General features: G+C 41.9%; 1 protein-coding gene across 1 annotated transcript; it reads right to left on the bottom strand.

Moving 5' to 3' along the window:
- Positions 1-10617: 10617 nt before the first annotated feature.
- On the bottom strand, positions 10618-18348 carry WNT8A (Wnt family member 8A). Its single transcript, XM_074360731.1, has 6 exons — positions 15428-18348; positions 15301-15334; positions 14935-15073; positions 13651-13776; positions 12836-12978; positions 10618-11668 (listed from the first exon to the last, which is right to left on the bottom strand). Exons 1-6 carry the CDS (start codon positions 15493-15495, stop codon positions 11120-11122), a joined length of 1059 nt encoding a protein of 352 aa, XP_074216832.1. The 5' UTR covers positions 15496-18348; the 3' UTR covers positions 10618-11119.
- Between the last annotated feature and the right edge of the window lie 3289 nt (positions 18349-21637).

The raw sequence follows: 21637 nt of genomic DNA, 5'->3' as shown, positions 1-21637 counted from the left end.
TGGAAAAATGTAAGACAACCTCCAGGAAACTAAAATTAAACATTACCTTAACCTCCTTTTGGAACATGAACCCCATTATTCATTGCATGTGCAGATTTTCTTGGCTTTTTGATAGTTCTTGTATGTTACTGGCAGAATTGTTTTTTCACTAGCAACATCAGAATTCAGAAAGAAAAACTGAATTATCTCAGCTAAATGGGAACTTTGAAAAGCTCCAGATTGTGATCTATTCTAAAGTGGCCTCAAATTTTCTGCAAATTCTGGACATGGAGATGAATCAGAATGCTCTTAGATAATTCTCTAAGAGAATCAACAATTCTTTTCTAATGTCTTAGCCATAGAGACAATAAAAATGCCTGGCTGTTCAGTAGAGCTTTAATATTTTCATCCTCACTGTTTTCTTTAGGTTGTGGATTGTGTAGGGACACCTATTGGAGCCCAGGATTTGAGATAAATTTTGTATTATTATCAATGTTAAAGGAAAACTTCATTCTTCCCAGTTGGTGTTTGTATAGATTCCAGCCAGATTTTTTTCTGCCACACCATACTACTCAGTCTGGTCCTAAAGAAATCAGGATGAGAAGATGAGAGTCAACACATGGCCCAGTGGGGAAGTACATTCATACCCTCAGCTCAGCTCTGTCCTTCAAACTCTGGAGATTATTTAGAGTTAACTCCAGGTTGCTGGTGAGTGTGGGAAGCTCCTGAAGAAGGGGTGAGGAGTGGGAGGATGCCAGGGGTCTAAAATATCTTATGAAGCTCCCTGCCAAGCTGGCCTAGGATTAACCCACCCTTTCCCAGCCAGAGCTGACCCAGCTGTCTTGCTTTCCTGGGGCCTCTCATGTTAATCTATGGAATTGACCAACTGAGTTTGACCATGACTGGTTTTGTTTTGCAAAACAAAATTGGTAAGGCAGGCCTCATGCTGACTAACTGAATGGTGTCATCAACCCAATTCAAGGGGTGCCACAAAAGCAAGGAAATGAAACTTCAATTTCCTCCTCATGTTAAATGATAGCTTATCATACCAATTATGACCCTTATGCAGCTCAGGGCAAAGTATTTTATTGCTTTTTTTGTGAACAGCCATAAACCAATCTCTTCTTCCACTTTTTCCTCTCTCACCCCCACCCCACACCTGATTAAGGCTCATTGGAATGGCCTGTTTTCTATTGTCAATGGTCAGAGAACCAAAGCCTCCTTTTTTATCCCCACCAACCTGTCATTTTACCTTTATTCTAGGAAACATAAGATTTGTTTTAAAGCAAAACAAAACAAACAAACAGATATGGCTGGGGGAAGCCATTCTGGCTTCAGAGCACCCTTGTAGTGTTCAGCTCCTCTTACTACTTGGATGAGCATGCTTCAGTTCCAGGCCAGGCAGATGCTGGTTGCTTTCATCCTTATGGTCCCACTGCCCCTGTACACACTTGTACTAGAATGTTTATTACACTACATTATTATGGGCACAGGTGTGCTTTCCTTCTTGATAGGGAGGGACTGTGTCCCTTCATCTTTACGTCCCAGACAGGCACCTCGCATAGTCCATGACCCATAGAAGGCATTGACTGAATTAATAGATTGATGGAGGCCTCCAGCAAAGATTAGTTCATCTATTTCCCTACCTGCCAGCAAGTCTGTACCTATCTATTCATAGAATCAAGAAGAGTTTCAGTTGTTCAGCTTCTTCATTGGGCACTTGTGGACATCAATGGGAGTGGTGTGGCGTTTCTTTGGTTTTGGACCTATGCCCTCTACTCTTCACTTCCTACTCCTCTTAGGAAATCTCACTTACTCCCATGGCTTCAGAAACTATATTGGCAGCTCCTAAATTTGCATCTCGATCTCAAATTTCTTCTCTAGTTTATTTAGCTATTTTCCTCAGGCTTAATGACCAATTGTCTGCTTGATATTTCCACTTGAATATCTCAGAAAAATTTCAGAGTTAACATGCTTGAAGTGTAGCTCTAGAGTCTCATCTTCCTATTAGCTCTAACTTGTTCCTCTCTTATTTTGCCTATGCCCATAAACGGTACCATCTGCCACTCAGTTACTATAGCTGGAAAATGGGAAGTCATCCTAGATCCCTCCCTTTCTCTCACCCACCACATCCAATCCATCAGCAAATTTTTACTGCTTCCACTTCTTTTGTACAAACTGCCCATCTTTCCTCTTCCCTCTGTTCACTTTAGTCCCAACCTTAGTCTAAGCCATCATCAGCTCTTGCCTGGCTTAATACAATTGCCTTCTTATCTTCAGGCTTCCACACTTGCCTCACTGTGAGTCCATTTTCCATTTAGCAGCCGGTATGAGTTTCCTTACAAAGTAAATAGGATCCTATAAACCCCTAGCTTAAAATCTTTAAATGGATTTTAATTTCTCTGAAACAAAATTAAGATGTTTTACTGTGACCCACTGGCTCTTGGATGATCTGGCCCCTGCTTACTTCTCAAAGTTCATCTCATGCCACCACCTGCAAAGCATGCTCTAGTTATATCAAATTTTTATCAGTTCCTTGAATTTTCCAAGTTCTTTTCTGCTTTGGGCCTTACTGCTTGTTAATGCTTCTCTCTGAAATATGCTTTCTTACAGCTCTTATAACTGGTTCCCATTCACCCTTTGGGTATCAGTTTAAATGTCAACTTCATAGAGAGCCTTCTTTGACTTTTTTTCTTAAGATGTTGCTACCTTATTATAAGAACCCTACTTATTTCCACCATGACACTTATCTCAATCTATAATAATCTATTTTTAAAAACTTGTTCATTGTATGTGTCCTCCATTAAAATGCTGGTTCCGTGAGGGCAGAGACCTCGTCAAGGTCATGAACTTCTGAATCCCTTGCATTAGTGCTATGCCTGTAACAATAAATACTTATTAAATGAATGAATGGATGAAGTGAGTTATAAATAGGAGGACTATATAATTATCATCAAACAGGACACTTTTTGCAGTGAAAGGAGGCACAGTTACGATTATACTTGGGACAGCAGGCGTAAACCATGAAGTAATAGAAAGAGCCCTGGGTTTCTAGAGATAACAGAAATCCAAGGTGACTCTGATTTTGTACCTTACAACATTTTTATTCAGGTGAAGCCAAGTTAAGGTGACTATCAAGGAAGGGGAGAAGGGTTACATGCCATAAATGGTAATACAGCTTGGGGAATGCGCTGACCTTTTCCTTGGGCTTAAGTGGTAATAGTGTGTTTAGGAACCTCTAATGTTCTTTTCTTTCCTTCTCTATATACTTTTTAACTTTTTAAAACATCACATATCACATCCAAGCCTTCCCTCATCAGTTACCTGTCTGAGTTACCGCCCAGCTGGATGGTCCTGAGAGTAGTTTGGACCACTCTCCCCACCCCCAAGATCCAAGGACCTAGGAGTTGCTTGAACCTGGCATTAGGAGACCTGAAGAACTGAGGTGTATCCTCAACTTAACCTTTAACTAGGCAAATGGCCTTGGGCAAATTTTTTTCCTCTTCTCTCAAACCTCTCTCAAATTGAGAGGTTTGCAGGAGATGACTTCTAAAGTCTCTTCCATTTCTGAAATTCCATGACCTCTTACACCACCTTTAAGCAAAATTGGTTAATGTCTGGAGAACACTAATCACTGACCAAATGCAGAGTGTTGCGAGAGGCTTGCAGAGGCACTAAGAGGGGTAACATGGTCCCATTTTCAAGGAGGAGACTTGTCAGCCCTATTGTTGAAATGTAGTGAGGCAGTCGTATTTAGATTTTTATCAAGTAAAAGAGGCAATTTCAAGAGCAGATAGCCTTAAAGAGGGAGTATCTGAAATTGGGGAGGCAAAGATACTTCAGGGAGGGAAATGGTCTCACCTGGGATACAAAAGTTGCATGGGAACAGTGTATGCAAGGAACTGTCATAACCTGATCTAGCCGAAACTGAGGAAGGAGTGGGTAAAATTGGAAAAGCCAGGGAGTAGCAGTTACCTCTGGCAAGGACAGTGAGCTGGAGGAAGAAGAGAGTGAAGATAGTATTTACTTTTTGGTCTATTCTAAATTTTTTGAATTTTTTATAGAAAAAAAATGTTTTTAATGTTTATAGTAAGATACTGTCAAGTTTAGGAGACTTGAAATGTCAAGCCAAAGAATTGGGATTTTATTCTCTAGGACACTGCAAAAAAATCTTTTTTTAATCAGATAATGATGAAATGGATATAGTGTATTAGTAAGATAAGTATGGTAACAATGTGTTAGGTGGAGACTTGCAAGGAAAAATATCAGTTATAGAGTTAGTGCAAAATTCAGGTACAAGATACAACTGTTTTAGTCCAGAGTGAAGGCAAAGGTAATATAGAGGAGGGGACAGATTTGGAGGACAAACCAAAGGAAGATGACTGAACATGAATGGTGGAGCAGAGGGAGGAGTCAGGGATGACTCAGGAGTAAACCTCAGTCACTTGCAGTTTTATTAGATTACTGATGGAAGCAGAGGAATCATAAGAGAAAATCATTTCTGTCACCCAAGTAGAAACAGCCAGTGAAATATTAGAGCTGTTGTGCCTAGAGCTTGCACAGAGTTGGAGATTTTAGAGTCATCAGCACAGGAAAAAATAAAAAACAAACAAACAAAAAAACACAACAAAACTGGAATTTTAGAGCAACTAAATGCTTCATGGGTGAGAGCAGAGAAGGAAGCAGGTCCTGATTGTCAATCCCATGTTCTTGCCCCTGCACCACCACAAACCCTTAGCAGAGGAGGACCTTGACAACTGAGGTCCCAAATGATGCAGCTGGGAATCAAGGCTACTGGGCTAAAATGAAGGGGTTAGAAATGAACTTGGACTATGGAGAATGCAAGTGGGGCCTGATGGGTCAATCAAAGCTCTTTGACAGCCAAGAATAGGTAGATTCTTCAGATATTTGAGGGCAAAGAGGTGATATGGTAGTTGAGGCTTGAGAGGTGTTTCTAGCTCACACCCCACCTAAGTCCTCACAGAAACCCAAAGCTGGTGAATTTGAAGATGGTCTGGGAAAAAGAGGATGAGAGAGAACTAGTGGAAAACTGGAGTAATTAGGGTTATTCAGCTTTGAGAAAAAGAGTGTTTGAAGGCCTGAATCCATAATGAGAAATCCTAGATGATTTGACAGACTTAAAATACAGCAGTGATGATTTAGGTTAGGCACATGCAGCAGTTGTCCTAATAGGTGCTTATTCCATGTAGGGAAGTACTGGCTTCCCTCTCCCTGATGGTCTTTCAAAACAGAATGTACAGGGGGAGGATATAGCTCAATGGCAGAATGCATGCCTAGCATGCACAAGGTCCTAGGTTCAATTCTCTGTACCTCCATTAAATAATTAACTTAATTACCTCCCCCCATAAAAAAATTCAAAAAGAAAACAAAAACAAAACCAGGATGTACAATGTGCTCCTCCTCCTTAGGCCTTATATTAGGAGCTCTCCTGTTAAGAAGCAGGTAGCTGAATCAAGTTATCTCTTATAGACTACAAGAAGCTCCTAGTGAAGAAATGGCAAGGGACCATCTCAAGATCCCCTAGTCTCATCATAGGTCTCCTCAAGTATCTGAGAGTTTGACAGTAATGTGCAACACCAGGCCTTTCCCTTACCCACATCCCACCCACCCCGCTACCCACATTCTACTTCCCTTACCCACAGCCTCCCTCCTCCCTCACTGATCAAGTGCAGTCTGAGGCTTCCCAGAGTCTAGGCCTAATTTCCTCAGTGCTTCCATTGGTCATCATACATCCCTTTTCTGATAAAAGGGCAGCTTGGCAATGTGCGCAGAGCACCAGCCATGGAGGGTGTTCAGGGCCCTGGAGTCAGTGTGCAGCTACCTCACTTGGTAATACTAGTGGGGAATCTTTCCTCCTTTAAACCTAGCTTTTGTCCTGAAGAAGGAGATACAACAGAATTAGGTGGTTTAGAGCACTAGTTCCACCCAAAGGTCTTTAACTTTTGGAAGTTTTTACTCTGGTCTTTGCTTTCATTTCACTTTCCCCAACCCTTTGTCTCGGCCCTTGGTCACTGTATTTTGTGATCAGTGATATGAGTAGTTTGTTTTCTGGGGCTAGATATTTGTCTTTCTCTGGATCCTGTTTTTTAATTCCTCTAGCCTCTAAAATAAACACCCCTCTTTTGACATTCCTTTGAAACTTTGACCTCTAAGGTAGGCCATAATGGTTAGCCTTTTCCTTTGAGCACCCCCTGGAGAACCAGTATTCTGCCCTCCCTAGTCAGCAGGAGCCAGGCTATCTGCTTTATCATTCTAAGGAAGGTCTTTGCAAGTCAAAAGTCAGGTTTTTTTCTCTGGAGAAGGGCTGAGAAATGTAACTCTCCTACTTGTAGAGGGAGGAAAAGGACACCTTTCACTGCATATGAATGGTAGTCATTCTACAAAGCTGTCTTGACAGTTAACAATGTCGCCAGAGATCCCTGGGCTCCCAGAGTGTAAGTGGTGTAAAGGAAGAGTATAGATTTACATGGTAGCAGGTCTGAATTCAAATCCATCTCCTTGTGTTTAATTTTAGGCTGGATACTTAACTTCTCTGAGCCTCAGTTTCCTCAGTACTAATAGGGGAATAATTGTAACTCTTTAACTGGATTGTTCTGAGGATTGAAGGAGATAATCCAAATATTAAGCGTCTGACAGTAGGTGCTCAGTTACTTCCTTTCCAGTCTTAGGATCACCCAGCAGCAAGCCCTGAGGAGATTAGCAGGGGACTATAGTAAACTCTAGGAACAGGCTCAGGGTTTTCTTAGGAGTCCCTAATTCTACCCATGGCAAAGGTCAGATGGAAAGAAGGAGGAGAAGGAAGAGGAGGAGGAGGAGGAGGAGAAAAAGCTTTGTAGGAGCCTGCAAGCATAAGCATATTCTTTTTTCATCTAGACTGAGGAGATACTGGCTTCCATTCTCCAGGCAATGTGCAGCAGTGCTTATATTGACTGAAATAAAGGTTCATGGACAGGTTTCCTTTTTGTTTTTTTAATTGGAGTATAGTCATTTATAATGTGTCAATTTCTGGTATACAGCATAATGTTTCAGTCTTACGTATACATACATATGTTCCTTTTCATATACTTTTTCATTATAGGTTACTACAAGATGTTGAATATAGTTCCCAGAACTATGCAGTAGAAATTTGTTATTTACCTATTTTTTTATATAGTAGTTAGTATCTGCAAATCTCGAACTCCCAATTTATCCCTTCCCACCCCCTTCCCCTCTGTAAGTTTGTTTTCTATGTCTGTGAGTCTGTTTCTGTTTTGCAAATAAGTTCATTTGTATCTCTTTTTTTAGATTGCACATGTAAGTGATATCATGTGATATTTTTCTTTCTCTTTCTGGCTTTTTTCACTTAGAATGATGATCACCAGGTCCATCCATATTGCTGCAAATGGCATTATTTTATTCTTTTTTATGGCTGAGTAGTATTCCATTATATATTTTTACATATATATATATATATATATATATATATATATATATATATATATATATATATATATATATCTCCACCACATCTTCTTTATCCAGTCATCTGTTGATGGACATTTAGGTTGTTTCCATGTTTTGGCTGTTGTAAATAGTGCTGCTATGAACATTGGGGTGCATGTATCTTTTCAAATTAGAGTTCCTCCAGATAAATGCCCAAGAGTGGGATTGATGGATCATATGGTAAGTCTTTTTTTAGTTTTTTGAGGAATCTCCTTACTGCTTTCCATAATGGCTGTACCAAACTACATTCCCACCAATAGTGTAGGAGGGTTCCCTTTTCTCCAAACTTTCTCCAGCATTTATCATTTGTGGACTTTTTAATGATGGCTATTCTGACTGGTGTGAGGTGATATCTCATTGTAGTTTTGATTTGCATTTCTCTGATAATTAGCAATATTAAACATTTTTTCATGTGCTTATTTGCCATTTGTATGTCTTCACTGGAGAATTGCTTGTTTAGGTCTTCTGCCCATTTTTAGATTGAGTTGTTTGTTTTTTGTCATTAATTTGTGTGGGCTGTTTGCATATTCTGGAAATTAAGCCCTGTCAGTCTCATCATTTGCAAATATTTTCTCCTATTCCATAGGTTGTCTTTGTTTGTTTATGGTTTCCTTTGCTGTGCAAAAGCTTATAAGTTTAATTAGGTCCCATTTGCTTATTTTTGCTCTTATTTCTATTGCCTGGGTAGACTGCCCTAGGAGAACATTGCTAAGATTTATGGACAGGTTTCCCTTATTGAATTTATTTCTTTTTTGGCAAGTTTTCAAGATCCACTATCGGATTGTGGCGGCCAATCTGCCTGTCTTGGGCCCTGAACCTATTGAACGTGGGGGTTTTACTATTCTGTCACCTTAATGATAGCCAGCTTGTTAAGGATGAACCAAAAGGGAAGGAGTGTAGGGTTGTAACTAATGAATCTGAATGCCACTATAGTGCCTTGGAATGAATCCCTGACAGAAAGGTGATGGATGTAGAGAAATCCAAATTCCTTTAGTTTCTGGCCCATGTTCCATGTGGGAAGATTGGATGATGTGATTGATTGCTGTGAGGGTAAGATGAATGAGATTGTAAGAGGCTTGGAAGGATTGGGACTATGAGCTTTTTGGGGAAGTAGGCAAACTTCTCATGGAATTGCCAATTGCCCTCGGTTTTGTTAGTGAAAACCTCAGATATAAACCAGTAGAAAACACAAGGCACATTCTCCTTGAATGACAATTTGAACAGGGCAACAGAGATGGTTTTGTTTCTGAAAACCCCCCTAAGTTTATTTGGGAATGTCAGCAAGTTTGGGGAGGGGGGAAATGTCAAACCATCCGATGCCGGGGGTCTTTGGATGGACATTCAGTTAGGAAAAGGAGAAAGTCTAGTTTTGTTCAGTTCCTTAGTACCACATCACAGCTCAGGTTCACAAATGGGTAGTTTGGCATCTGTTTTTATTGAGGGCTTAACCTCAAAGTCAGATAAGTTTATGTTTTTTTTTTTCTCTGAGCCTCAGGGAAATAATCTTTTCTTTCTGCCTGTTGACTTCACCACAATTTCTGTGCTTATATGGTGTCTCTTCCATTCCTGTGGAAGGGTCTACCACCACCACCGCAGACATAGGCAGATGTACACACACTTCTTTTCTCTGTCAGTAACTGTAGCGTTTTTTGTTTTGTTTTTTCCACCTTCCTTAGAAGGAGGTAGAGGAGATCTTCCATTTCCTTGACATAGTCTGCATTTTTATGGATTTCTCCTTGTCTCTGGTCTCTGACATTTGTGGTAGTTTTAAATAGAAATCAGGTTGGACTTTCAAGACACCTGCTCATGGTTTCTCCTGAGATGCCAACTTCCTTAATAAACATTTCACCTTCCTTTTCACTCAAACAAAAAAATGGATTGGTTATTCCCTGGTGGCATTTAAAAAGTAACTTATTATTAATTCTCTTTGATGATAAAAATATTTGTTTATTGTAGGCATATATAAAAACACAGAAAAACACAAAAAGGAAAACATGCCAGTCTATTTTGACAGCTAATATTTTCATATATTTAAAGCAAAATTTGTTCCTCCTGAACATGCTGTTTTGTAATTAATTTTATTCACTTAATTATATCATGCATGTTTTTCATGTTACTGAATATTTCTCCAGAATATAATTTTAATAATATTCCATTGTGTAGCCATGATTTAACTAGTTTGCCTTGATGTTGAACATTTGAATTGTTTTTAAATTTGAAACATTAAGCTGAGAGTGTTTCCCCACTCTTGGTGATCAAACTTTTTGCTTGTTTATTTGGCACATTTGAAATACCTCCTCCCTGCAGGATGCTTGGCCTTTGCAGAGAGGGAAGACTCCCAAGGTTGAGATGCTCAGATTTAGGAGACCAGTGTCTGAGCCCCCAGAGCTCTCTTCATGGGAATCTACTCCTCCCCCAAAGATTACCAGTAGAAGATATAGAAGTGCAAATGAGGAAGGTAGAATCCACAACTATACTTGTCTCTTGCCCTGGGGCTTAGGTCCTGGGTGTACAGACATCCTGGGAAGCCCAAGTTAAGAGAGCAAACATACTTTGAATATGGTTCAAGTTCAGAGGGCTTCCTTGTTCTTCGCGTTGCTTAGGTTGCACTAAAATAATACCTTCTAGGCCTAGAAGTCTGGATTGTTTTCCTACAGGTCAGTTCTGGGGTCTTGATTTTATTATTTGTCAAACATTGATAACAAGGGGATTGAACATTTCCAGTTTCTCCTTTAGCCTTCTGTATGACTGGGATAAAGAAGCAGGATTTCTCATTCTTTCTGACCCTAAGGTTTTCAAAGAGAGAAATAAAAGGTCTCAGTTGAATGTATATTCTAGAAGCATTTATTGCAAAATGAAGTTGAGTTCCCAATCTGGGAAAATAACAAAACAGAGTTGCTTTATAGCTCTTTGGGGGAAAAATCCCTCTTGGGAGCCTTGACTGATAAGTTGTAGTCACCTGTCCACTTACTGTGACCATCCATTCTCCATGGCTCCAGAGATGGTTTCTGAGCTGGAGAAGGTCTCAGGTTGTGTTGGGTACTGGTTTCCCCAGGGTTGGATGGGGAGAACTTTTCAAAAGTGCATATTGAGATGAAAAACCCAACACTTTAAATACCTCCCTCTAGGCAAGTATGTAGTCTCTGTCCCACTTATCTGTATGAATTTGTAGTTGCTCTTTCTGGAGGTAGCTAGAGTAAGGGAAGGTTGTTCTTTCAGGAGTCTGGACAGAATTCTTTCATTTTTTTGTTTCCATTCCCTCTGGTTCTCAGCCACACAGCTGGGCTGGACATGGTCTGAAACTTTTAGCGGCAAGTACTTTGAGGGTCCTTTTGGATATAGACCCAAACCAAACTCCCCCTTTAACATGCTGTGAAAGTACAGGCACAAAGACCAGGAAGTAACTTGCAGGAAAGATGAAATGAGGTCTACCCAAGTTAGGAGGCCCAGATTTCAATTTCATCTCTGTCAATATGCTGTATAATCTTGGGCCTCCATTTCCCCATGTACAGCAGATATCAAGAGAACTACAGATCAACCCTGTGATTTTCCAGTTGTTTTACTCTCTCTTCTCTCCGAGAGAGGCTGTGTCCCCCTCCATTGTTATGCACCTGAGCAAGTAAATTCACGTTGGGTGCTATCGCTTGTCACTCTTGTCCCAAGACCAAGCACTGCTTGAGGAGCGCGTGCAGTAGTACTTATTCACCACATGCCTACACTGGTCACACTTGACTGTACAGCACCACTGGAATTTGCAGTTACAGCTGCTGATAGCCTCAGTTCTCCTCTCTTCCACACGCAGGCCACACTCAGTGCACAAGCGCCCGCAGCTATGTCGCTCCCACCTGGATGTGTTGTGGCTGTTCTGCAGACACTCCCGACCCTCAGTGCCATAGATGCCCAGGCTGGAATTGCGGGTACAGTAATCAGGTGATTCCTCTAAAAAGATCAGCTCAGCTTCTGCGCTGGGAAGGAAGGCCTCAGTAGGTGTCCAGTGGCCCTCGGCACTGTTCCCAGACCTCAGTCGCCGCTTATCCATCTCAATTTTCAGTGCCCTATCATACTTGGCCTTTAGGTAATCACCCATCTCCCGGAAGTTAGCCAGCTGCAGCCAGCATGTCTGGATGCTGCAACTCCCCGAGATGCCATGACATTTGCAGGTCCTTTTCATGGTGGCTCTCACTGCCTTCAGAGAGAGAAAAAGAGAGGGAGGACAAAAGGAGAATGGCTCTGGGTAAGGGAGACCAAAGGCTAGTAAAGTGGAATATTGTAGATTTGTGCTTCCTAGCTTTAGAGGAGCATCAGAGTTACAGGGGAAACCTGTGAAAAATACTTATTCTTAGCCCTCAGATCTTCTTAATTTGATTGTTCAAGGGTTTAAAGCCTTGGTATTGATGATTTTAAAGCTCCCCTGGGTGATTCCTATGGAAAGCCAGGCATGTGTTGAGAAGATTACTGGAATCAGGAAACCTAGGCTCAAGGCCCAACTTCATCACTTGTTGAGCTTGCTTCTCTTTCTGCCCAACTGCAGTAAGAATAATCAAGAAAGTACTTTGTAAATTAAAAAGGGAAAATATAGTCTTTGGCCCTGTTACTGTCTTGAGGCTGGAGGCTAGATTATTTGTGGGTGTTTGGATTTGTCCTTGGGCCCTCTCCCAGAGGGAAGGAAGCTCGGGAGTCTGAACGCCTACTCCCAAGGTGATTACTTATGGTTATAATTACCTTGAAAACCTTTTCCCCTTGCCCTGGGCAACTAGGACATCTAGGTACAAGTTCAAAGGGAAATTTCTATGTTCTTAGCTCTAAATACAACTAGCTTCCAGATTTGAACTCAGAACACTCCATGGATTGCTACCCCCACTAGAAGTCTTGGGGGAGAACACACCCTCCAGAGAAGTCTAGATCAATCCCAACCCCTCAAAGCCCAAACAGACATAGGACACAGGTTGGATGATAAACCCCTGTTAGTTTCCTAGAGTAAGCAGTTGAAATGGTTAAAATTTTAAGTCCTGGAAGCAAGGCCTTGGTTCTGTATTGTTCTTTGTTCTCAGGAGCCTGCCTGTGGAAGGAGTTAGCATCTAATGTTTAGGGATAAAAGGACTAGGCTAGAAGATCTGTGTTCATTGCTTAGTTCTGATGCTTATTAATTATATTGCCTTGCTGAAGCCACCTGACTCTGCCTCAGCTGGCTTTGTCATCCAGAGGCTGGGGGTAGTAGCCATGCCAGTCCTGCTGGGTGGTATGAGAATGAAACATGGGTATGAGACAGCTCTTGGTAAGTTGTGAAGATCTGTATAGATGTGAGGCTGTTGTAATACCAAGCCTGATGGCTTACTGGTCAACTCATACATACCAGCCTGCCTGCCCTGTTATTGTGAAGATTCATCAGGGCTCTGGCATCCTTCCCCTTCTCCAGGCTGTCCACAAAAAGTTTGGAGATTCTTTCTCCAAATTCTACATTGTCACTGCAGCCTCCCCAGATCCAGCCATGGCCTCCTACACATAAGGAAAGAATAAGTTCTGTGTATAGCTTCCTGCTAAGTCCCAAAAGAAGAGTCATAGTAACTCTAGCCGACATATCAAACTATCTCCAAGAGTCCCAGAAGCTTGTAAAGGGAATTGGAGGTGCTCAGGGCTGAGGGGGGAGTCCTGTTCCCAAAGCCAACTGCCTACCCTTTAGACACTTCCCTGCTCTAGGCAATTTGTCTCTATACCCACAGGGGCTGGCCAAGATGATCTCAGGTTCATTGCAGAATTCTGGAATGACCATTATCCTACAATAGTCTTACTAGAACCACTTCCTACCTCATTAATGACAAATCTGAGGAAGTTTCTTAGGTGGTCTACAAATAATTGAGAAGATCTTGATTACTGACAAGCCATTCTAAGTCTGAAATAAGAGGATTAGCTTTAAATTCTCTTTGGCCTCCTCACTCCTTGATGGCTTGTTGGTTTTAGAGCTTGGTCCTACTTGCTGATCCTGGCATCATGGACCCAGGCTCAACTCTTAGGAGAGGCTAGATCCAGGAGCTCCCACTAATAAAGTTGCTGCTGGAGTCTAGGGGTTTGAGAAAGCTGTATCCCTCAGCCTTTCCCTAAAAGACTTTAGCCTGCACTCAGCTCTGCATTCCTCACCTCTTCCCACCCCTATCAGAGAGCACAACTCACCTGTTTTTCCATTTTTTGATTCATCACAGCCACAGTTTTCAAAATCGCCCATGCTACAATTCTTGGTGATGGTGTACATGACTCCAGCAGAGCTGATAGCATGAATGAAGGAAGTCTCCCTGGTGGCTTTGGAGAGAAAGGGGAGACTGGAAGCTAGGACCTTGACAACCCAAAGCAGAGGCTTTGCAAAAACAATGTCATTTTGTTTCTCTCCCTGTTTCCCTCCCTCTTTGGGTTTATTACAAGGTTGCTCTTCTGCTTGAGAGAACAGTCATGCCTTTTCAGCATCCTTATTTCATCCTGGCAGGAATGAGCATCCCCATACTACAGATGGGTAAAGTAAAACCCAGAGATCAAGTGATGAGACCAAGGCCACTATCCTCACCAGTTATGGTGCTGAGACCAGGACCCTGCCCCCCTGGTATCAAGCCTAGGCCTCTGTCCATTAGTCACTGTTTCTGGTCTTCAGGCAGTGAGGACTCAGGGCCATGGGGCTGGCTTAAGAAAGAGAGAAGGACATTTTCTTCTTTTTAACATGGAGTTGGAGACATGTAATAATCATAATGATCATGTCCACCACTTACTAAGCTTATATCTTACTAACTCTTTATAAACATTGTCCCATTTCATTTCTACACACTTCCCATCCTATTTTTATACCCCACAGGAAGATGCTTCTTTTTGTCCCCATATTCTTTACTCCTTCCCCTCCAACTCTTCTCAGGCAACACTTTATTAATAGTTTCTCCATAAATGACTTTCATGCAAAGTACCATACACAGCTACAAATAGCTGCACAGACACACAGACACTCACACACACACACACACACACACACACACACACACCCCACCTGAGGCATAGCTCAATGTGATCTCTCACCTTCTCTGCTATTGGGATTTTATGACAGCTGAAACACTCTCTGGGGCTGCAAACACAGAGCCCTTTCCCCATTTTTTTTTTCATGCTAATCAGTGCAAGTGTGTACAAACACAAATACAGGCATGCATTAAAAAAGAATAATTACATTTGCCTAGAGGTACTTCTGTATTTACCACATTCAACACTTGCACACTCCTGGTGAGCTAAACAGCTGGCCAAATTGACCCAAATGACAACACTGGGGTTGAGAGAGGGAAGTAACTCACTTGAGGTCACACAATAAGGAAGTGGTAGATCATTGATAACTTTTTCATTTCACTGCACACATATATGTTACACATAAACACAGACTGCAAACCTACCTCCAGGGACATACCCTCTTGTACAGGTGCGTAAACTTACCACTTCTCAGCCTGTTGTGAGTAGAGAGCTGGAGAACATTTTCAGGGCAGTTCCAGCGTTCCCAAGCAAATTGGAACTTACACTCCTCAATGCCACTCTGGGCACCCAAGGCCACACTGGTAGCGTAGGTCAGATAAGCCTGGCAAAGGGAAAAGGGTTGTGAGCTTCAGCCCTGGCTCAACTCAGGTCATCTAGGGTTGAGGGTGCAGGCAGGACTCAAATGGATTAGCTTTCCATTAAGGAATAATCATAAGTTCCTTTGTATGGGTGACTTCTGACACTGTCTCCCCTCCCCTCTTTTCCTTCCCCAGAAGAGTTTATTTAGGAACACAAATGGGTCAAAATAGGAGCAGGAAACCATCCTACCTTGGGACCTGTTATCAGGAAATTGTTCACTGACCTACCAAAAAGAGAAAAAGTGAGGCATTTGTGAATGGGGATGAGAAAATAGGAGCTTCCTTGGTAAAGAGTAAGGTATGGGGAAAGGACTTACCAGGCAGAGGCACTGAAGGTGGCATAGTATATGCCCACAGCCACCCTGAGCATAAACAGGTCACCCATGGCCCTGCCTACCCCCAGGGGCCCAGGTCTAGCCCAGGGCCAAGTCCAGAGAAGTGAGGAGAGGGCAGGGTCTTTCTCAGTATTTATGTGGGGAAATGCTGAATGACCAAGGGGGAAAAAAATCAACAGCTCCTCTCATTTGTCCTTCACTGGCAGGGCTGCAGGAGCCACTGACCCAATGGGGGACTAGGGAGGAGGAACTCAGCCCAAAGCCTCCAAGGAAAGCCCCGCCCTACCCCGCCCTGCCAGCCCTTCTCTTTCAGGCTGACAGAGGGGCGGAAGCCTCTCCCTACCCAGGAGATTTCTACCCTCTATACATAAGACTTTAGTCTCTTCCTGCTTGAGGGTTCATTTCTCAGAATCTTGTAGCCTGGAGCAGGTGAGGTCCCTAACTCCGAAGTTAGGGCACATATCCCTCAGAGCTAGTGTCCTCATCTATTAATGAGGCTCCACTCCTTGGTCTGCCTTCCTCCCCAAGGTGTTAATAATTATAGAGGAACTCCATCTGGGGCCCTCTCCCACTCATTTTACCCAAGGAAACAAGAGCACCATTCCTACTGCCTCCCTTGGTGACTGTCAGGTCACGTGTGGGACCATGGAGCAAAAACACTTCAGAGGCCATTTCTGCAACAGTCCCTTCTACCATATTCTACCAAAGTAAATCTCCCTCGTTTCTAGTAGGTCTATCATTTTGTATTTGTTAGAGCTTTAGTTTGTTAACTGCTTATATATGTGGGAACCAATCTTTGGGCTACCTAGGCTGTATTTGAAAAGACTGATACCTTTCTTTCTGACACTACTTTGTTGCTAGGACATAACCTCCTTGGGTGGGAATCTGTCTTTTAGATTAGCTCTGTATTCTTAGTGCTGAAGAAGATTCCTCGATGAATGAACAAATGTGTGGATGAATGAATGGATGAAAGAACTTGTGGCCCACGGAAGAATCCGAGGCACCATTAGGTAGGGTTGGGGACTAAAATGAAGGGGTGGAGATCTTCCTTGGTTTGTGAAACTCTTTCCTAGGGCTAGGGGAGGCAGGCCAAAGAGATGAGGAGGAAAGTATAAACAGGAAGTTAACAGTGCTAACTTGATATCCAGATCACTTCACAGCACCCTGGACCTGATTTGGATGAGAAAGGGAGCTCAGACATCCTCCATCAGAGTTGTTCCAGGGGCCAAGGAGTCCCCAGGCCTTTTTAGAGCAGTGCACTCCAAGTATGCACTGGGATTGATATTGGTCTGCAAACTGTTATCTTCATGTGACAAGAAACAGACAAGTACAGAAATGAAACTGTTTAGAAATTTTTTAAGCAATTTGACAGTGATTTTAGATGTTGAAATCTAGTAATAAGAAATTTGGGCTCCTATTCTGTGTCCTTTTTTTTTGTTTCACCTTTCTAGGAGGATGAGTGTGAATGCTGCAAATGCAAAATGTCCTTAATGGACCAAGGCTCTGGCTCTCAGCCCAGCAAGCTCTCTTCCTCTGCTTGTTGGTGGGCTTCTCTCCTCGGGGAAAGAGGTCCCAGACTGAGTCACTTGGGCGCTGAGGCTAAGTCAGTGGGCTTTTCTGTTTCCTTCTTCTCCCAATCAAGAAGCTAATGTTTATACCTAAAACTGTAAAATTGTAAGTCAATGATACTTAAAAAAAAAAGAATCTAATGTTTAACTTTCACTTCTTAAGACAGCAAGGTTGATTTCCATGCCACTCACTGTGGGATCAGAACAGGGATCACATTAGGCCTGAGGTATCCCCTACACCCCTTGAAAGAGTTTTAGGAGTGACTCCACGTTCACTTCCTGTGTACAAGTGACTGGATCTTATTTTTCAGTGCTCCCCTCCCCATAGCACTTGGCATTTAGCTGGTACTCTGTAAAAATGTTTTTTTATTTTCTAGGAAGGAAGCTTTTTGTGTGCAAACTTTGTGTTTGCTCCTGCTTTCATTCTCTAAAGATTATATAATTTCTCTAAAAGGAATTTAGGATGTTAAAGAAAGTCCTCTGCTCCGGTATTAGGAACCCTGAGCATTGGCCACTAATTTGTTAAGAGACTTTGGGCAAGCTATTTACTACCAAACCTTGTGGACTTGGGTTCTTCATCTGTAAAATGAGGGAGTTGGGAAGATGTTGAATGTTGAATTACCTCTAAGTATTTTAGCAGCTCTTTAAATGCTATAATCCTAATTTTAAGATTTGCAGAATTTATTATCCCCAGAGGTGACTGCAGGCCAAGGATGGGAATCATCTTATATATCTTTAAATCCTTCAGTTGACCATCAGGATAGACCTGTAGGATGGCTATGTGGAGGACATCCAATGCCTTCTTCAGAGTCATTTGGGACTCAGTTTACATAAGACCACTGTGCTGGACTGAGCATAGTTGTTCATTGTGGGCAGAGGGTGTCCTGGAAAGAGAGAAGAACCAGAGAAAGGCCGTCTACACTAGAGTCTACAAATCACTTACAGCCAACCTGTGCATCCATCCCCTTAACCTTAGCCTGACTACCTCATTAGTTTTTAAGTGATCATCCAATTCTTGGTTTCCCCCTTCGAGGAATGGAAATCTGGAACTGAAGACTAGAGCAGAAGATGACACAGTGGAGATAGAGAGGGCCTGTGACCAGACAGAGAGAATAGCAGTGTCTCTAACCAGTGGTGTGCTGGTAGACAGCCAACAGCCAGCTTCTGTGTGACTGGAGCTGTGACTAGTGGTGTCTGCTGATTTGTATGGGGTGAATACTCCCGCAGTGGTCGATTTCAAACTACCAACGTGGACTTGGGAAGATAAATAGTAGAACATCATTATACAGTATTTTTATCATAGATATAATAGATGTAAGTAATCTTAAGAGTATAGACAATAAGAAAATCTAGTAAAATAGGAAGTGATAAATTTTGTGCACTTATCTTTGTTTTTAATATAATTTATTTAATTGTAAGTTTATATAATTTAATTTTAATAATGGCCGTGTTTAGCAACAAGTTTGCAAAATTCCTGAAAATTTAGAATCTTCTCTGAGACTGGACAAGCACACCATTGGAGCACTTACTGTGTCCTCCCTCTAGGCCACTGGGAGATAAAGTGCAAAAGATTCCTCTGTAGAATTTAATACCAAATGTTTGTTTGTTCCAGTTATATGCAAGGCTTTAACCTTTGCTGAGCCAAGGTCTTGCTACTGGCCTTCAAGGAGCTTAGTATCTAGCAAAAAGGAGGTAAGATCTGTATCTAACTGTAATGTAGGGCATAAAGTGGTAAGTGGAGTGCAATGAATGAATGCACTGTATTCTACTGGAATGGTATTCATAGAGCTAGAAAGGCATAGAACCAGATAATCCGGAAGGCTTCTTCCACCTTATGTTCCAAAATGTTGAGATTCCAGGAGTTCTAGGGAAGCACTGGGGGCAGTAATCAATGAGGAATAAGGCTGAGTCACCCATGCTGTTCCCAGCTTCAGAAAATAGAGGCCATTTATAGGACCACAGAGTGTCTGAGCTAGAGGGTCCCATTTTTACAAGGATATAACTGAGGCCCAGAGAGAGATTTACTCAAGGTTACAAAGTGAGTTGGGGCCAAAGAGCCTTCATCCTACCATCCTGGTTTGGCCAGGACTGAGGGCTTTCCCGTGCTGTGGAACTTTCAGTGCTTATACCAGGATGGTCTTGGGCAAGCTGGGATGGTTGGTCTCCCTGAGGTGATGACAATGTGCATCCCAAGCTAATGCTTCTTTCCAAATGTGCACTCTCACTAAACTCCCCAGACCCCTGGTTCCCCCACATTTCTTTTCCCGGCTCCTTTTTCAGGGCTCTCAGACTATAGGGGCCACCACTTAGACTCTGGAGCAAGTTGGGGGTGTGGGAGTCGAGTGAGAGGATGGAGAGAGGGAGGAGGTGGCTGGAGAATGCCAGAAGAGAGATAGGATTTCTGACTTTTAACACTCCTCTGCTAATTAGATAAGGGGAAAGGGCGGGAATGGGGGTGTGGGGAGAATGAATCTCCATGCATATTCTTCTGAGTTGTGACACTGAGCAGAGCTCAGGGATTTTCAACCTCTGGTCTCCACCCCTCCTCCTGGAAGCTTGTCTCTTGCTACCTCCTGGCGATACTTGACTCCCAGTCCAAATGCCCATTTTAGCCTCAATGACTTGTAAATTTCCTCAACAATATGTCTAGGAAGGAAGAGGAGAATATTTCAATTTTCCCATTCAGATCCAGGGTTCCAGGTGTGGGAAGAGAATAGGCCTTTCTGTGTGGAAAATGGGAGCAGTTGGTGGAACACATGGGCCTGTGAGGGCTGGAGTATGTTAGACGGGATAAATCTGCCAGCGATGACTAGATTTGTTTCATGTTTAAAGGTGTGTTTCCTTCAACTAGGAAATTCCTTAGGACTAGGCCTTGCGAATCCTAGTCACATGAGGATCTCTTCAAGGATAGCAGCTTATTTCTCCCATCAAACTGAGGTGCCCAGATGGCAGAAACTACATCATCAATAGCCTAGAAAAGTTTGGAGTTGGAGGGGCTCATCCAAGGAGAGATTTCAGTCAGCTAAAACCCCCTTAATTATATTTTTTATTTTCTCACTGTTCAAAATTCCCATCTCTGGACATTGGATAGGACACAGACGTTCCCAATTAGTGTTTCTTGATTGATTGGGGGAGAAAGTATGGAGATGATTGTGGGATTTGATTAGTTTTTGGAGAAATATATATCCATTTATCCATTTATTTTTTCTAAAAATATTTACCTACTTAGTTCAGGCCATTACTCAACACTTATGTGTCTAAGGTTAATTATCCTTAGTTGTTTTTAGCCTGGAGGAGTTCTCCATGTGGTCTGAGAGAGAGAAACTTAAATAAGTTACAACAATACAGTGAGATAAAGTACTCTGTGGAAAGGTTAGAGGGGGAGTAAGGATAATGAGGAAATCCAATGGAAGAGGACTTCTGGTAGAGACTCGCCATCTGGTGGTAGTGAGTGGTACAACAGGCTCTTTGTTGCCCTGAGAAGGAATTCAGTACTGCAATTTCAGCTCTTATTGAGCTCCTGCCTCATGGGTAGCCAGCCCAAGGACTGGCACTGTGGTATGTACGTAGTAAAGTTTCTAAGATGACCTTGGTCCTTAAAAAACTTGCAGTTTGCTTGTGTATATAAACTATAATTGAAAAATGTATTAACTAAACATAAATATTTGATTGTTGTCATGTACACACATGAACAAATACACTTCAAAAATGTGATTCATGCTTGCCACCAAAAAAAGTAAACAAAATGGAAATATGTAATGTAGAAAATGAGAGTCTCCCCTGTCTAATTCCGTGTAAGCAACCGTTATGGGCAGTTTAGTTTGGATTCTTCTCTCCGCATGTACAAATGCTTATATATACGTAGTTTAAAAAATAGAATTGTGCTAATCCTCTATTTGGTTTTTACATTTTTATATCATGGACCCCTTTTTGTGATACTACGTATCAATTTACCTTGTTTTTCTCTTAATTTTTATATTAAATCAGAATTAAGCATGCTCTTACAAGTTAATAGTTCTGTAAGGTTTGTTAAGAAAAACAGTAGCCCTCTTCAACTGTATCCCCATTGTCCTCTCAAGAAGCAGCAACTTTCATTTCTTTATCTGATGTTGTTAGTATTATCTTCATATTTCTAAAAAAAAAAACCTATTTGCATCCTATGTATTGATATTTCAATTTTAGGTATTATTTATTGACTTCCCACCATGGATGATGAGAACAGGCCTCTCCTCTTTCCACCTACCAAACACAAATGCATCTTTCTCATATTTCCATCTCCCAACATAAATTGTAATTTGACTTTGGTCAATATTCAGCGTTTACATTATAATTATGTATACTATTTAAAGGAGAGTCGTGTAGTAAACTAGGCTTACTTTTCTTTCCCTGCAAGTCTTTTCATTTTCCCTGGAATTAGTAATTATCTTTGTTGTTGTGTTTGCCTAGTTTTCTATGTCTGTGTCAGCACTTCAGCCCCAAATGCTGGCACTTACCTAAAACACCTGTGAAGACATTTAGCTCTCAGACTTGCTCCCATCTTGCTTAGTCACTTCTTTACACACTGCATAGTGTCATCTTAGTGTCTTCTTTCACCATCACAATGAGGGTTCACTTTACTTCTCCA

The sequence above is a fragment of the Camelus bactrianus genome, chromosome 3 (genome assembly GCF_048773025.1).
Source record: "Camelus bactrianus isolate YW-2024 breed Bactrian camel chromosome 3, ASM4877302v1, whole genome shotgun sequence".
NCBI lineage: Eukaryota > Metazoa > Chordata > Mammalia > Artiodactyla > Camelidae > Camelus > Camelus bactrianus.
Note: the sequence above shows the minus strand (reverse complement) of the source record. Positions and strands in the feature narration are given on the sequence as shown.

Bases quoted from the DNA above. Each gene is read 5' to 3' on its own strand.
- WNT8A (XM_074360731.1), bottom strand. From the start codon at position 15,495: ATGGGTGACCTGTTTATGCTCAGGGTGGCTGTGGGCATATACTATGCC. The intron at 13,777-14,934 runs GTAAGTTTACGC...TTCTCTCCAAAG, and splicing joins TCACAACAGGCTGAGAAGTG to CCACCAGGGAGACTTCCTTC. The intron at 11,669-12,835 runs GTATGTATGAGT...CTCTCTCTGAAG, and splicing joins ATAACAGGGCAGGCAGGCTG to GCAGTGAGAGCCACCATGAA.